This window comes from Rhyacophila brunnea, unplaced genomic scaffold (genome assembly GCF_057557595.1).
Source record: "Rhyacophila brunnea isolate RB1 unplaced genomic scaffold, BYU_Rbru_1.0 scaffold_3, whole genome shotgun sequence".
Lineage (NCBI taxonomy): Eukaryota > Metazoa > Arthropoda > Insecta > Trichoptera > Rhyacophilidae > Rhyacophila > Rhyacophila brunnea.
The window spans coordinates 35,895,724-35,914,670 of record NW_028232965.1 but is presented as its reverse complement, the minus strand read 5'-3'; the positions used below and the strand labels follow the sequence as shown (position 1 = coordinate 35,914,670).

Sequence of the window (18,947 nt, the reverse complement as noted above, 5' to 3'; positions counted from 1 at the left end):
GGTAGGAACTTGAAAAATTTACATGATCTAAAAGCCATCGACCGTGCAACGTAATATACATAGAAACTATAATATCGGTCTTATAATATTGATGTGGGTATATTATTTTTAAATTTCCATTAATATCCAAATTTTTTTATTTATAACTCAAAGAAGTACCTAATATAGAAAAAAAATATTAGGTAGGTAGGTACCTATATCCATACTCTACTTTGAAAATTGACTATGTTACAGCGAAATAATCTGTACGGTTTTCAATAATTATAGTACTTTTACATTTCAAGAAAATTTTTAGGAGCATTAAAATAAATCAACGAATTATTCATTTAACACATTGTGCTGTATATGTACCTTTATCATTGTGATGGCAGCGGAAATAACCACTGGCAATATTTAATATTGTATTACGCCATCTAGTTAGATTAGCTGGAAGTTCGTTCAGCGCCCAGTGTTGCCAACCGTACTATAATTATAGTATTTGTACTATAATTTTGGTCCGCGTACTATGTACGATATAAAACAGGTATAGTACGCCCAAAATACTATAATTTTGAATATCGGAAAAAATAGGTAAACAGAACTAAAATTTCGATATTTTCGTTCTATAAATTGGTGCAAAGTACTATAATTACGCAATATAAGAAGATTTGGAGAACTTGGAACAACAATTGATCGAAAAACGTAAAAAAAGTCCCTTGACTTTGGTTTAAAATGATATTTCTTGAATTCTTCGGTAAGCATTGTGGGTCGGAAGAGGTACCTAAATAAAAAAGGGTCTCGGAATTTCTCGAATTCTCCGTTATTTTTTCTGAGAAACAAAAAACCTATACATTTTCAACAGATGACAACTTGTACTATATTTTTTCCCCAAATACTATAATTTTGGAGGCTCTGTACTATAATTCCACTTTGAAAAGATGGCAACACTGTCAGCGCCTGAACTCGCTCTTCTCCATATCCGTTCTCTGTTCTACGTGATCGTCAAAAATGGTACGTTTTTGCGTGCTCTCGAAAAGTACGCAAAAGTAACTTAATTTATAACTTCAATTCGTGTGAATAGTCATCCAATTCCTTGTGCCCGCAACCGGCTAGTCCCGTAACGGAGTTTTAACCGTAACCACTGCTTCGCTGTCATTTCAGCGAGCCATGTGGCCCTAACCACCAAAGACGTTGCTTACTGAACGTCACCAAAACATTTCTTGGTCGGATTTAGGAGGGCCGGAATGTTTCCAAGGATTCAAAAATTGTTCACAGTTGAACTTTTAACTTTCATTTATGCCGCTAAAGAGTGATATGTGTACGGCTTATAATCATAATAACACGCAAAATGACATTGCCAATATGTACACCCATGTTTATTTCAATAATCACACACATCTTCTTTAATAACATACGAATCATATTTATTGTTTTGGAAAATAATCAATAGCAGTGGACTGTCAATTAATCATATGTCATCTTTCATTGCAGACTTGCAAACGCCGTAACGCGGGACGTTCCAAAAATGGTCGCGGTCATGTTGAACCCGTCCGCTGCACAAATTGTGCACGATGTGTCCCTAAAGACAAAGCCATCAAGAAATTTGTCATTAGGAACATTGTTGAGGCGGCTGCCGTTAGGGATATAATGGAGGCCTCTTATGACCGTGAGTACTACACCATGTTCATATAATCAGTACATTTATGTGGATGCTGACGATCTCAGAAGGCGATTAAGATACTATGTAGGTATTTCCTACATATGATTTTTTGGTTCATTATGGTTATAACCATAGAGGTATTAAATAAAAAGAGGGGCAAAGAATTGGCTGTCTCATACAACTGAATGAAGCAGACCTACAACTTACAAGAAATAGCGACGCGATAAAAAAAATGCAGGGCATCACGGAGGATTTACTTGGGTCTTATAATTAATAATGTTAACGTTAATTATGCCGCAAATTGATTACCAGCCTGCCTCACCATACTTTTTAATATAACCTGCCCGCTTTACCATACTTTCATATAACTTGCCGCCCCTAGGTTATACCGGACAGTCAGGTGAAAATGGAAAGCAGCTGGATTTAGCCCTCAACAAAACAAGAAAGCCTACAATAGGCGTGCTAGTAATCGGCAACCTTTTCTTATGTGTATTCTGTGACTTACTAGTAGGGATTCTTACTATATTATTTGTTATTATCCACTTAGAGCAGTGATACCCAACTGCGGTTTCGCGATTGGTGCCGTTTTGCAAACATTTTTGTGACCACTGTTAAAATTGAAGTAGGTTTATGATTTTATGTTGGATATCTTCATTTATATATTTCTATTTCGCAAAATCGAACAATGAAATAATCATTATGGGTACTGATAGCTTTCCCTGTAATAGCAAAAGCAACAAATGATTGATTCATAAAATTTGTGAATGCAACACCTAGTGGATTCTTAGGTAGTAATCTAATGCGTCAATTACATTGAGCTACTTTACGAGCTGTTTGTTGACGAATTTAAAAGCGGGCGATTCAGCTACTGCGATTGTGATGATGACACACAATTTCCATTCGCTGAGAAGCCACAAGCCAGTGACTATTTTGACAGAACGTAGTTTGTTTTTTTACCGGGAGGTTACTACTACGCTCTACTGCGCAGACGCAGTAGGCCCACACGCCGGCGTGTAGCGAGTAAAGTTGACCGGCTTTCAACTTTTCTCGGTAGATTATTTACATTCTGCTTGTTAGCTTGTTCAATGATGACACTGGGCAACTTTACAGTCAGATTGTAAATTCGCCAAGAAGCTGCTCGTAAAGTAGTTCGCATTAGGTGTTTTCGTATAATTATGTAAGCTTTTAAACCCACTTATTCATTACTGTAATAAATATGATTGTTCGTCATTTATGGTGTTTTGCTACATTGGCCCTTTTTAATGACAAAACAATTGCGATTTTCCAATATTCCACACTTTTCAGTTTTTTTTTCATGTGGTTGAACCATGATAATTGATTTGAATATGAACAATAAATGGGTAGTGAAATACCATTAGAAATATTTTGTATCATATACAGCAGTGGTCTCCAACCTTTATGTTACTACGCCTCCCTTTAAAAAAAATCTAATCTTGGCGCCTCCCCCCCTTTATTTCATTAAATAATACAGACACTTTTTTAACACACAAGTTTTTACTACTTACTTATATTAAATTCATTTTTTAATAAAAAAAATTTTTCATGCGACGAATGAGCTTGCTTATTACCACAATCAATTTTAATAGAAGTCAACCAAATTCATCATCGTTCATTGACAAAAATTAATGGATTCTATCATGGGCTCCACATACTGAATAGGGCCCACAGGCCAGGATCTTTCACCCATATATTTAAAATATTTAATAGCCCCGAAACAAAGCAGCCAAAAATAATATGAAAAATGCATTAGCAAACTAACCAAGAACTCAGGAAATAGATTTTTGTTTGCTTCAATATATCTGGCGTAGAAATCATTTAAAAGTGGAGACATGTATTATTGTTATATTATATTAAAGAAATCACGTCAAAAACAATTAAAAAAAACAATATCACACCCTGCCTACACGCTTCAGTTGACACTTTAGCTACGAGTGACATTTAAATTTGACGTTATTGTTTTCATGCAACCAGCTGTCGTTTTGTGCATTACCGAAACAGAGCGTTTGCAAAAGCGCCATTTTTTAATTTCTCCGCTCCAAATATTTTTTAATAAGATTTAAATATATGTATAATGTATTATATATTAAAATAAACATTCATGCACTGAATTTTCACTGTTACGTTAAGATATGAAGTTTTATTTATTTGTAGATATTATGGTATAAAAATTAATTTATTAAAAAATTTTGGCGCCTCCCCTGGCAATAGATCGCGCCTCCCCTGGGAGGCGCGCCTCCCAGGTTGGAAACCGCTGATATACAGTATAACCTCGTTTTTACGTGCCCAGAATTCACATTTTCCCGGCAATTGCGTGTAATTTTTTCAGTCCCAATGTATTTCAGTACATTTAATACCCGCATTTACGTTTTTCTTTCCCGTGATTTACGTCGGAAATATTCAAAATATGCGAGTTACGCGCGCTTGACAATGATTGGGTCGTGACATTCGAACGGCGTAAGGTGTTTGGAGGGAAAACTCCGTGTCTTTGGAACAGTGCACCGTGATTGGCCCGGGTTCGGCGCATAACAAGGTGATTGGTCCATTGGTCGCCATCATTTCTTTTGGCATCGTGTTTGTGTTTTGTATACACTCCGTCTGTCATTATTCTGTTATCAGTCTTACAAGTTCGCGGTTTATTTATTTCACATTGCTTTCGGTTCGATTATTATTCATTTTTACGAGGTAAGGACCCCAACAAATTTAAGATGTCCATTTTAGATGCAATGCATTATACCGTTAAGGCATGGGGTGAAATAACCGACTCTACCATCAAGAATTGTTTCCGGAAAGCTGGGATATACAAGGAGCAGGATGAAGACGTACCCAGTACCCAAGAAAATATCCAGTGTGATGTCATAGAAGGCTGGGAAAGGATTTCAGACCAACCCCTGGAGGATTATGTAAACCTTGACTCAAATGTTATGACATCAGACTTGGTGGAAGTTGATGACATTGTTGACAGTCATTTAACACCAGCAGACTTGTCTGCTGAAGAAGAGGTTGATATTCCAACAAAAGAAGAAGCAATGAGGTTCATCGAGGGTTTAAAAACCTATTTTACAAGCTTTGCTGATATTCAAGATGACACTTTTTGACACGAACGATGACACGAATTACATAACAAAAATGCAACCAACTAATACATGATTTTTTTAATAAAAAATAAAAAATTTTCAATAAAAATTTAAATTGAATGTTTTTCAATAAAACATTATTTTTTTAGAAACAAATTTAAATGTTCCTTTTTTCAATACCCCCCTTTTACATTTTCCCTCCAATTAGGTTTTTTTTTCAGTCCCTTAAAAAACGTAAAATAGGGGTTATACTGTACTTATTTTTTCAAATTCATTATAATTTATGTAATTAACAAAAAATAATTGTCTCCATTTTCAGCCGCTTATCAACTACCTAAACTGTATGCTAAGCTTCACTACTGCGTGTCATGCGCCATCCACAGCAAGGTTGTGCGCAACAGGTCCAAGAAAGACAGGCGTTGCAGGATTCCCCCTCAGCGATCCTTCCCCCGTGACAGCCAGAGACAGCAGAACAGGCCCAGGAAGTGAAAAAACATAATTATTCCACTTATAACAGTAATGCGCTAATAAAATTGTGAAAACCAATCTGTTTTTATTTATTTACAATAGTTTTGATCCAACTTTTAACCGCATTTTTTCAATATTTTGAGGCCACTTATTTTATATTAGTTGTGTAATTAAATTGTCAGCTGAATGCAGAACTATTCTAACTCAGGTTTGAAATTCTTTGCAGAAGAGTTTTTTTGAAGCAGCCTATTTCAGTTATTTATTATTTTTATAAACAATTGTATATTTTTTCATCGATAATCCTACTACAATATGATGTATACATTTATCCATAAAAATAATAAATAATTTTCAGCAGTCATTTCAAAGAACTCTTAAAAAAATACTAATGTAAGTTTTACATAGTAGACCTCCGAGGTTAGGGAATTGGAATATAGCCCTAAATCTCTAAATTGACGAAAAAGTCTCCAGCAATCCAAATGACGCCTGGCCTTTTATATGGTCATTGTTTCGATGTTAACGAAATCTTCCCAGGCTGAGCCTGTAATTACCCTATATTTATATATTGATAATCGATTTATCAAATGAAAACTACATAAGTTAATAATATATAATTTTTAATTAACAATTTTTTATTCAACGAATTATTCACAAGATTTAAAAAAGGCTTAAGGAGTTTATTAGTTATATATTTTATCAGAAGTGTTTTCAGAATAATGTGGCCCTCAAGAAGTGAAGTAAGTGACAAAATGGTGAAACTTTCTTATTGAAGGATTTAGTTAAATGAACTTTTTACATAATTTTTTGTATGGAGCTGTATTCATTTTTTTATATTAAATAAAAGAAATAGTTAATTGGAAGTTTATTACATAAGAAATAGAAAAAAAGTATTTATGGATAATATTGATTGTAATAAGATAATAAAAGGGGTGAGTTTACTTCACCTTTACTTATTAATGTCACTTGGCTCACTTTAGCCTATGTCATTCACGTTCACCTCTACCTACTAATAGTACTTAGGTCACTTAGATAAGTTAGTCATGTTCACCATTACGTGGGAAACTTTCATGAATGCATTGAAGTAAACACAGCTAACATGCATAACACGTTAACCAGTTGGTGAAGTGAGCTAATGACTTGGCTCACTTGAACATTTGACAATACATATTATAATACGATAGCTCAATGAATATTATTATTAATAAAACACTCTTTTAGTATATATTTACTTAGCTCTCTTCACTTTTATGATAGTTTATGACGTGTAGAATACCATAACGCACCTAACTCATATTTTTTCAAAAATGTCAGTTGGCTCATGTAGTAAAGACTTAGTGTATTCTGCCGGTCTACATCGCTGGTTATCCTTATCTTGGGGTTCGGCGAATAATTAAACTGACTAAATCATAGTACAATTTTAACATTGAATGTTCGTCACAGCCATTTGATTAAATGTTGTTTCCTAAAAAATAAATTAAACTGGTAAGGGACAATGTCATGAATTTATTATAAAATTACTTTGATGAAGAAATATAATAGACCGATTCTTCTGGCAATCAATATCTGCAATATGAATAATTAAACTGACTAAATCATAGTACAATTTTAACATTGAATGTTCGTCACTGAGCCATTTGATTAAATATTGTTTCCTAAAAAATAAATTAAACTGGTAAGGGACAATGTCATGAATTTATTATAAAATTACTTTGATGAAGAAATATAATAGACCGATTCTTCTGGCAATCAATATCTGCAATATGGTGGCGGAAACTGTAGGGATGATGAGAACTTTACTTTTATTTCAAAGGAGAAATTTAATATGTAAGTCAATAAAAAAAAGTTTTCAACGAAAGAAGACATAATTTCAGCCTGATACAGCACCACCGCTGAGTGCAAACAAAATGTACAATTGGAAATCAGGAAACGCTAATTGGACATAGTTATGCAGAAAGTAGCCAGTCCACAAAAAATGAGATATTAGATCAGATGCGGGAAGGTTTTCTCTACGTTCTGCTGAAAATAGCCAAGCTGCAAAAAAATATTCTTAAAATAAAATGCTATAGAAATATTCTGCTGATCATACAAGCTGGACACTCTGGTGATCAGCAGAATACAATCACACCACTCTAGTTACTACTATGATAAAATATGGATGATCTTGTATTCTGCATAAAACAGTCAAAGTCAGTTGATCATATTCTACATTTAATATTATAAGCAAAAATTCATTTTATTAAATCTGCATAAAATGACCAAGCCTATTGTCTATTTTCAGCATTACTACTGTTGATAGAATATATTGAAACATGTTACACAGAAAACAACCAAAGATAGTTGATCGCTTATTGCATTTCAACCAGGTTCAAATACAACTTATAATGCAATCTGCTGAAGCCTAGCTAGGCGGCATAAACACATACCTCCGTGATTCTCTACACTGGTCACATTATACACGTATTGTTTATGTAATTTAGTCAGACAACGTTATCTACAAAAAAGTGTTTTTTTTTTTTTTTTTTGAGATAACGACATTTATGGTTACATGATCGTCAAACAACGTTATGTCAATCTTTTCTAATTTCTTATTAAATCGTCAGTAAAGTTTAACGCTAACTACATAAGTTACCCTTGTTTTCATATTTTTTAAAAACTATCCCTATGAATTTTAACATCATAAGCAAGATAAATGTACAATACACAATAAATTATAAAATATTAACATTAGGTTTTAAATAAACATTTCCCTTGCTGAGTTACAAGAATCTAAAATAACAATTTTTGGCTCTCCCGTAAAGTTGCACTTTTGTAGATAGTGTTGTTTGACACTAAGCCCTCGATTTGACAGTTGCGCTCCCGCCAAAATTATAGATTTATTGATTATAAATGCACAAAAAAGTGCCATGAAAATATTAATGTAAGTGATAGATTATCTGAATTTAAAAGATTTTGGGAACTAGCATCGTATGATTCTCAGACAGCTTACATTTCTGCAAAAGTAATTGAGAAACCAATCAAACGTAGGTACGTTCTGATTATACCATTAATATAAATTTTTCGCGATCATACACACTTCGTCTGTAATCTGTCGTCCAATGTTTTGGCAGACATTACAAATTTCTGCTGGCAGAGTTCAGACGTGCCTTTCAAAATGTTCTTCACGTGGTCCGCTCAAAGATCAGCGAGGAATCAACCAGGGAGGGTTTAATAAACTGCTACTTACAGTAACAAAGTCCGTTATAAAATTTATATCCTGTATATCAATCGCATTAGGTACTGTAGGGAAACTACCGAGGCAAAGTTTTTACCTCCAGAAATGACTTTGGCAAAGTTATTTGAACTATATAAAGACGAGGAAAAAGAAACCGCAGTAAGTGTTGCTTATTTTAAAAGAATTATTTACACTTCGTTTAATCTGAGAACAAAAACGCTAAAAAAAGATACTTGTAATTTATGAGAAACAATCAAAATACAAGTTGAGAATGAAATGGACCAAGATAAGAGGATAGATCTTAAAGCAAAGCATGATACGCACCTTGCCTTAGCAGAAAAGGGTCAACGTTATCTTAAACGTAATAAATGATTTTGTCTAAAGAAATAGACAAAACACTTTTGATATGGGAAAACCTCTGACATTACCAAGAATACCAACAAATATTGTGTTTTATAAAAATCAATTGTGCTTGTATAACACTGGAGTACACAGTGCTAAGAAAGACCAAGGTTATTGCTACGTATGGCTTGAGGGGTAAGCTGGCAATGGTGCTCAAGAGATCGGTTCTTGTTTGATGAAACACTTGAATAAATCGTTTCAAGAAATTTCAAGCTGAAATAAACGCCAATATTTTTATGTACACATTCTAGCGACATTTTCAATAAAAAATGGGGGTTGCAGCATTAACTTCCAAGTTTCAAAGCCTTGTACGTGGCGACTTTTTTTCCGCAAAAACCGTAAAACTGTCCCCGGGGTGTAACGGGTTAAATCTGAAATTCGAGACCCCAACCACGCACTCCAGCTTGTCGGGCTCCGTCTACTGTCCAAATTTTGTCGAAATCCGACTCCGCGTGTGGATTTGTAGAAAGAAAAACGAAAATTATAGTATAGATAATATGTATCTACCTAATGTTTGTTGGACTTCCGTGTTTATGGAATTATTATAATGGTTTATTAACATTTTTCTTAGAGCATAAACATCGTAAAAAGGACACCCGTTGTTTTTAGCTTGCGCTATATCGATCAATTTACAACTTATGGAGTTCAGTGTTTCATTCATTTTGTGTAATGAAATAAAATAAAAATGTCTGCTTATTTAACTCAGAAACGGTAAAAACTGGACTTCCGTGGTTTATCCTCTAATGTACAGATAATGTTTCTATACATATTAATGATAATAATGTATCTTTTTCAATCAATAAACTTACTTTTTATATTATTATAATGCCGATATTCGAGTCGGAAAATGTTTACCTAAATTACGTAAAAACTTCTAGTAATACTTTTGCGATGATTTTGAAATTCACCCCACGTGTAGATACCTAAGGAGCGCTTGTTTCTAACTTTGTTGGATGTTCCTAATTTTCCAGAAAAGCGGAAAATGATCCGCTTTTCCGTGATTGGCCCAAGGATTTTGCTCCTGGTCTGGTGGAAGGGTAATAAAGCAATCTCATTGGTCCATCTTCCGAGCGCAAAAGCGTCATGTAAGCGTATTTTCCGAATATTCGTATACTTTAAAGTTTAAACTATCGTAATATATTGCATCATCGCAACTAAACCGCCACAATCCAAAATCGTCAAACAGAGAAAATCAGCTTTGAAGTTTTTACCTTTCGCAATTTTTGTACTTACTGTGTTTTTGAAATATGTTTAGAAATTGAATGAAGTTTTGACTTGAATTTGATGACTTAGAGATACATTGACATCATCTGTCCACGGATACACTCTTGACATCATCGGTCTCGGGAAAGAGCCGCCAATCAGCTATATAAACTGGACTTTTTCCATACAAATCAGTAGTAGATATCTTCGATTCGAGCTGAATGCTCCTACTCCTCGATTGTTCTTGCAAAGATTCGCAGACGTTCCGTATATGAAAATCTCCGAAAAGATTTTCTCGCGAGCAGTACGTACGAATATGTCACCAACGTATAACGTCACTTGCATTACTCATCGAGTAGATGAGTCGTCGATAAGTACATAGTTACTAAGTACCTAAAGGTACATTTAGAAAAGGGACAGCGGCTTCCAACCTTTTATAAAAAGTGCCTCACGTAGCCGTACAAATAAAATAAATAAATATAAGTAAATATAAGGAGTAAAATAAGTTTTAATGTAAATAAATACTTTCGAATTAATTGTAAATAAAATATTTGTGAATAAGTTTTTCCTAATAAAATTAATTATAAAAAATATTTTAATTATAAAATTCAAATAAATAATTCTCTCTTCTTGGTAGTGCATTCATGGCTGACGATCGTGACCACATTTAAATTTCGCCATCCTTTGAGCGACCAAGACTTTCTATCCTTCTCGATCTTCCGCTTCTCTCAGGCCAGAATGGATGGTGCCTCCAGTCAGCTCTTTCACTTGGTCGCTCCATCGCGCAGACGCTCTTCCTCTGCTTCGCCTTGTACTGTATTGTGGTACTGATTAATTAGGACTAAGGAACTGTGTTGAATTAAAGTGATCTTTAATTCAACACAGTTCCTTAATCCTAATTAATCAGTACCACAATACAGTACGTGTGTACGGTGACATTGAATTCGAATCTTCAGCTGATTCTGACGTTTCACGTAGTGACCGTGAATTTATTTTAAAATAAAATAATAAAATACCTACTGAATTCTGACGTCATCCTAACATCGGGTGGCGTCTTCAAACTATTATAACATAGTGTTACTATGGTGTGTTCATAGATGTCATTAAGAATTCTTACTTTGACCACCCTCTCCGCCCCTTCGCTGAGCTAGCCTAAAGCAGGGGTTCTCAACCTGGTTAAGGGACAGGGCCGGTTGAGAATTCTAACGCACTTGCACTTTACCAGAACCGGGGTGTTGTCACAGACACCCATGGGAAGGCAGAGTAACCCCATTTGACGATAATAATATAAAAGTCTGAAAATACTATAATTTTGGGGAAAAAATTGGCAATAGGAGAATCATAAGAAAACAAGTACTTGTTAAAAACACTACAGCACGGGCAGAGCGACTTGCAGCGAGCCGCTGTAATTAATTATATACCTAATCATCCTAACACGCATGCGCTGTGACGTGGCCACGTGACAGTGTATAGGTACATCTTTCGCGCCTAATCTCTTGGTTGCATTTGACGTTTGGTGTTCAACGATTACGATAGGATGAAAATCTTCTAAATTGGTACAATCTGTGCAGGTTTTATCACTTTTATCGGTATCGTCTAGTACTTTTTCAATTATAATGGAACAAACAAATTTAAAAGATGTAGGTATCATAGAATTAGTCAAACATGTCATCATCATCATCAGGGGCGCGATAACCCACCGTGGGTCTTGGCCTCCTCCACCTGTCCCTATCCAATGTGGCCGCTTTCCAATTCGGTACCCCTAGAACACGGCAGTCACTGGCAGCTCCATCCAACCATCGAATCTTTGGCCTGCCTCTTCTTCTACGCCCTTTGGATTGCCGGTTCATTGTCATTCATACAGTGCACATGACCTAGCCATCGCAGTCTTTCAATCTTAATTGTCTTAATCTTCGTATAGCCCGTAGAGCTCAACATTATATCTTCTCCTCCAATTGGTGCCGTCCCTGATCGGTATATATTATATTCGACCGTGTTTAGGAAAAAGGGCGTAACCAAGGCCTGAACAAAAACGATGCATAAGTGCGAGTGAGAAAGTACTCGGCACCCTTATAATCTCTGCGACACGCGCTAGAGTAAGATGAAAGGTTAACATATAATATCTGAGATAGTTTGTTATGGTGTCGCCGCCAAATATTAGTTTGTTGCTTCTAAGCGTCGATAACCTGCGAGCGCGTGTTGCTAAAATTGCTATTTTTTGTGTTAAACATAAAGTCAGTGGTAAATATTTTTAGTTAATTAAGTCGAAAAGATGGTTCTGTGTGTTGTATTAAAATGTAGTAGCCGTACTGATAAGCACGAAGATGGTATTACGTTTCATAAATAAGTTGATCATGTTCGTGATAATTTATTTGTATATTATTATGGATATCTTTACCTAATGGTTGCATTTTGACCGCTTAAAAATACTATATAACGTAAAAAAAATAGAAAATTATATTTTAATTCTGAGCGTCTAGTGCGAGCACCAGCGAAATGGTCTATGGTCTCAAACATTTGTATACGAATGCGTTCGCTCGCCCACCAACCAAACGCACGGCATGCAGCTTCATTTAGCAATGCAATGGGTGGCGTCTAGATGTATCTATAGTCTAAGGGCGTAACCCTCACTGAATAAATTTTACAGGAGGGGCAAAACCTATTCGCGGGAAGTTCGTTTTTCTACTTGAATTTTTAATAAATTAATATAATGGCTTAATCAACCATTAACAATACTTGCACTGCCAATAGGTTTATGCATATTAGGTGTATAGCGCCTGTAGTACACATGCATGGAATTACTGTCAGCAATTGTGCTTATTTTAAACTGCCATGACAATAACTGTTTACACGTAAAAGTGCTGACTGTCTCTCCAATCTCATTCTTTAAGAGTAAGCGAGGCGCGATGTTGTCATTTTATACTACTATCTGACAGATCGTATTGAAAATCGGCCCTCAAAATGAGTAGTTCATTTTTTTACCGGCATGTTCGCCCCGCCCCTATCGCTCTACTGCGCAGGCGCAGACCGAAATAATCTTACTTGTGCGCAATAAATCATCACAATTTGGAATCTTCCAATCTTGTTTGATTTATGCACGCAATTTTGCCAACTGCAGGATAATACATGTTTCCCCATACATTTTCTTACTGTGCACAGTACATCCATGCATGTGTAAACGGGTTAATATGGGTACTTGCTAGCAGTGGTGGCCGGTGGTTTCCAAAATTGCTTTCATTGGGGGTGCACTAAAAATTTTCTTACCTATTTAAAAAGCATATCAATTCGGCGTTGTTTCTGTTTAGCGAACACACCTCAATCACTTCTCATTAAAGTCTGGAACTGTTTGTAAAAGTTTTTTCTCAATGATTAACACCGGTAGACAGTTAATTCTGTCCTGATTCATGGTAAGTATTTCTTAAAGACGATTTAATTCTTTTAAGGCCATTGGACCCGTTTTTTCCTGTCTTCTCAGAATCGTGGAGATGGCAAGGACGTTTAACACGAATTGACACTTAATAAACACTTTATTTATTTAAAATCTAATAAAAAATATTTAAATAAAACTTTTTGTGTCATTAAAATTTTCTGATTCGCTTTACTTTTTAAAATAAATGACAAATAGTCGGTCCTGTTTTCGAAATTGGCCAAAACGACTGTCACGCCACAGTGAATTTTTGAACTTAATAATAGTTTTGCAGGTATATATTGTATGAAAGAAATGGGTAAAATAATACATTTGATTGATTAACCTACGTACTTTTTTTAATATCAGAAAAATACATATTTTAAAGCCATTTTAGTTTGAGTATACATCAGCCAATTTTGAATGATTTTTTCTCACAAAATAATATATACTGCACAATAAAAATATTTTTTTATTATAATATAACATTCAAGTAATACTATAAATAATAATTAACAATGAAAAAATAAATAAAACCCTATAAATTCGGTACAATTAGTGACGCTATATTACCAAAACACGTCTTACGTTTTCATGTATTTATCCTATTTTCAGACAATTTAGAAATATAATTATTTTGCAAAATTAACAAAAAGAGACCATTTGATCGATTAATCCATATAGTTTTTCTAATTTCTCATTTCTAAACTTAGTAGGCTTCTGAATTTCAACAGAAAAATGACCTTTACTCGCATTACAGTAACAATCAAATTGGCAAGACCACATGACGTAGACCAGGTGTTATAATTTGTGTTGACAAATCAAACATCATAAAATACCACTGAATGTCAAACTGAGAAAAATGTAGTTATATTATATTATTTATTATCTTGTAATACAAATGGTTGCAGCATGTGAGATATTGTAAGATAATTGAATCTTATAACCACGATGGCTACAAAGAAGTCCTAAAGGTATTCGTTTGGTGCAACATTTATAAAAAAAAATATTTTGGACTTGAGCAGTTTAGATAAAATATAGGTGGACTTTAATTATTTTGATAAATACCTACTTGGTTGGGCTTTAAGCGATTTGAAAAACTTTGCATGTACTTAATACAGTTTTTATGTACCTGGGTGGCCATGTTTTGTTATTTTCAAATGGACGTATCCAGGAGTATGTTTATTGGCATTATCAATAGAAACAAAATAATATTATTTTTCAAGGTCTATTTATTATCGATCTTAAGTGGTTTATGTCACAAATAGTAAATTTGTAGAAAATTTAAAGTAAAATACGTTTTCGAATGCTGTCATAGTAATGGCCACTGAAACATGTGTCATAATTTTCCTAATCGTCAAAATAATAATAAAATAAGTGTTTTGGGGCACAAAATCACGTATATGTTTTATGATGTATGTATTTTTCAGATGGTTTGTGGTAAAATCTTTTTTTTTCATACTGCCACAATTCAACTATTCATAATTAATTAATTGTTAAATTTTTCATTGTGCACTTTGACTTAATAGGTAGGTGATAAAGTTTTTACCTTACTTTATTGTAGTAATTTATTGTTAAGTGAGAATTAGCTGCTTTCGTTGTCAGTGTATATTTGATGAGTGCGCATCCTGACAGTGTCGAAAGGCGAAACCAGGATCGCATAAAACGACTCAAATGAAATAGTACAAAACTTTTAAAATTTAATATATTTAATGCCGAGTTGAATTGAATGGAATCACCTTAGGCATTTATTAGTAATTATTTTACTCAAGTAAAACATATATTGAGGTGAGAACCTATTTCATTGAATAATAAAAACAATATTACTCTTCACATCACAAGTGACAAGATTTATATGAATTGTGTATTGCCTGAACTCGTTGATCCTAGACTAACACGGTCGATGGATATAAGAAACCCTCAATATAATAATTATCAAGTTAACAATTAATATCTATCAATATAATAATATCAATTATCAATTAATAGCTATCAATAGAAAAGAAAATATAATTATAAAAAAAAAAAATTATAATAGTTATTCTAATACATTGCATACCGTTAAACCTATACACTAATTAAGGAACCAATTATTAATTTTCTATACACAAATGTTCCGAAATCCTCTGCGGCGACCAAAACGTACTGCCGTCAAATACACGCTATTATAATAATTGTTTCTTAAATAATAATTGTTGTGTACTAAATTTAAAAAAAAACGTTCCTCGACAAATATTCATTGAATTGCTTTCTTTTATGAGTCATGTTTTTATAATTCAATAAAAACGCAATAATAACAGACATCTTTTATGCCATCTTGTGAATGTTTTAAACTTATAATTTGTAATGTTAGCTTATGAAAATGAAGAAAATTATATTTGTTTACACTTTCGTGTTTTTTAGTATTAGATTTTTTTTTGAAAAATATTTGCACTGAATTTGAACCTACAATATAATAAGTTCAAGAAAAGGTGTCACTTCACAAATTCAGCATATCAATAATATGAGGTTCTTATTTAGAGGTCTACTATTTTTATTCTTATAATTTATTCTACCGACTACAAAAATGTTTATAAAATTTGTTAGGAAAAAAATATTATTAATTCAACACTTTTAAAACCTCTGATTTCGTATCTACTATGCGAGACATGATATGCGCTTCGAGTATTGTTATTTTTTATGGTGCTTATGTCAAATTTGATTCTTTGAAAAACACTTTTCACTTTTCACAGATGTCATCGTATCATCCTTTTTTATTCTGACTCTTATTATTATTATTGATAAAGTCTACATTTACCGACATCATTTTAAAACACATACACTTTACTGATTAAAGTATAATTATATGCACTATTATTAATCTTTTATTCAAAATTTATTTTTATGAACAAAATTATCGAAATAACGTGACAAAACACCTAAAAAAGGCCGACTATAGATCGCAACCACAGAAACCATAATGAATTGTTATTGTATGTAAATGAATATTTGAAGAAAATATTTAAAAAAAAAAAAAAAAAGTATAAACGTGTCGATTGGAATAAGTAGGTACGTATTTTTCGACTCTCGCCGTCAGTTGCGCCGTCTAGAAAAAGCAATAAAAGACCGCGCCGCATTGTTAAAAATATGACATCTGTTATAATAATTCACTCACTTTGAGAAAGAACATAGTAACTAAGATATTATTTTTTTATAAATTATATTCAAATATCTGCAAATATAGAACGATTTAAGGATCGTATCCATAATATTTATGTTGATAATCAATTTGTATTCAATATCAGCCTATTTCCCATGAATTTATATAAGATTTAAATAAAAAAAATCATTTTTTTTATTAATCCTGCTAAATCTCAGTTACTACATGTTTCCACGTAACTTTTGTGCTGCGTTCCAAATGGTCATAAAATTTTGTGTATTCATGAGTTGTTTATCGTTTTCACGTGTCGGCTTGAACTGTTATTACCCAATGTAATATGAACGGCAAACTAAGATCCATATTTGTGCGTTCACCACGAGCGCTCAAATTCGGTGACTATTCACTGAGTACATGCTTTTGGTATAAATTTACATGGATTAAATTGCGATAAACGAGTGATGACTTATGAATAGCATTGTTGCACATTGAGTGATGTTTAGGAAAAAGCAGTGCAGCGCACATGCATGGTGTTAGAGAAGCCGCCGCTGCTTGCCAGTAAGATAAGTGTAGAGAACACAAGGCCTGAACAAAAACGATGCATGAGTGCGAGTGAGAAAGTATTCGGCACCCGTATAATCTCTGCGACACGCGCTAGAGTTAAATAAAAGGTCTACCTATTTTTTAGTTAGTTTCCAAAACTATCGCCGGCAAATCGTGCTGAATCGCTTCACGCAGCGTCGATAATCTGCGAGTTCATGTTGCTAAATTTGCTATTTTTTGTGTTAAACATAAAGTCAGTGGTAAATATTTTTAGTTAATTAAGTCGAAAAGATGGTTCTGTGTGTTGTATTAAAATGTAGTAGCCGTACTGATAAGCACGAAGATGGTATTACGTTTCATAAATAAGTTGATCATGTTCGTGATAATTTATTTGTATATTATTATGTATTTTTATATGAAGTGACCTAGTGTTTCTTTAAAATAACCTAAATTATGGATATCTTTACCTAATTGGTTGCATTTTGACCGCTTAAAAATACTATATAACGTAAAAAAATAGAAAATTATATTTTAATTCTGAGCGTCTAGTGCGAGCACTTTGGGCGAGCACTAGCGAAATGGTCTATGGTCTCGAACATTTGTAGGCGAATGCGTTCGCTCGCCCACAAACCAAACGCACGGCACGTAGCTTCATTTAGCAATGCAACGGATGGCGTCTAGATGTATCTATAGTCTATGAGAGAACACAATTAAGTAGGTATTCAATTTCTTTAAATTATAATGTATAATAATAAATGATCATGTTCGGTACCTACGTACACAGTTATTGTAGAGCTAGGTTGCTGCTGCGTAATAAGAATTTTAAAAAAATGTTATCTAGGTTAATAATTCTGTGTCTATTTGGCAGAAGCAGATATGGACGTTTTACCTATTTTTCAGGGGAGCAATTTTAATGTTGTGTGTCTGGTGATAAATACTGTGTAATTAATTATGAAGGAAAGTTAATGTAATATTATTAAGAAATTATCTGAGTTTTAATCAATTGTAAGCATTTTTATTTAAATAGCACAGTTTTTCTGAAAAATCACATTAAAGAACATATCAGGTTTTGGCAAATTCAATATTAAAAATAATGTACCATAATATCTCACGCATATCTAGGTTAGGCATATTATTATACATTATTATAGGTGGCTTAAAAATAACAATATACATGTTATCCATGCATAATCGTCTTCGCTGGTTTCAGCATCACCACTATTGGGTACAGAAGGTTGGGTTTCAAGTGAATTATAGAAAGTATGATACGCGGGATCTATCAAATACATCATGCTCAGTAAGTCCTTCTTTTTTTGAGGATTTATTCGGGCAGGTGCCATATGAGTCCTCGGTATTCTAGGAATATGTGGACGCCCTCTAGAATTCCTTAATAACTTCATTGTTTTGAAGGGCTATTCATCATTCGGAGAGTATTTGAATTTTATATCACCGAGTAGTTTTTCATACCGTAGCCACTTTATACTGTACCAATTGATCAGTTGCCCTTCGACATACTTTGACTTCTTAATGAAAGTAGTTTTTAGTAACTCCGAATAAGAGAGAAAAGTTTCTGCTGACATTTCCACCGCATTAAACGGATTTTTGCCTCGTACAGTTCGTACAAATTGGTCTTGTGGGATGTTAAGTTCAATAGATTTTTTAGCTTTTTCGATGCAGGCATGATCCGCGTCATATTCCATTCTGGTGTGTCCCACTTCCGAAAAATTGTGGTCTATAGAATGCACGTGTTCAGATTCACTGACACACTAAGACAATGCTGAAGAAAAGATTATGTTTTTGTTTTGCCTTGGACAGGAGTCTGAATAGGCTAGTTACTGTATTAG

The 18,947-nt window shown here is 33.8% G+C and overlaps 1 protein-coding gene across 1 annotated transcript; it reads left to right on the top strand.

Moving 5' to 3' along the window:
- Positions 1-963: 963 nt before the first annotated feature.
- RpS26 (ribosomal protein S26) lies at positions 964-5,280 on the top strand. The gene is made up of 3 exons (XM_085952218.1): positions 964-990; positions 1,471-1,645; positions 5,054-5,280. Exons 1-3 carry the CDS (start codon positions 988-990, stop codon positions 5,221-5,223), a joined length of 348 nt encoding a protein of 115 aa, XP_085808344.1. The 5' UTR covers positions 964-987; the 3' UTR covers positions 5,224-5,280.
- The last annotated feature ends 13,667 nt before the right edge of the window (positions 5,281-18,947 follow it).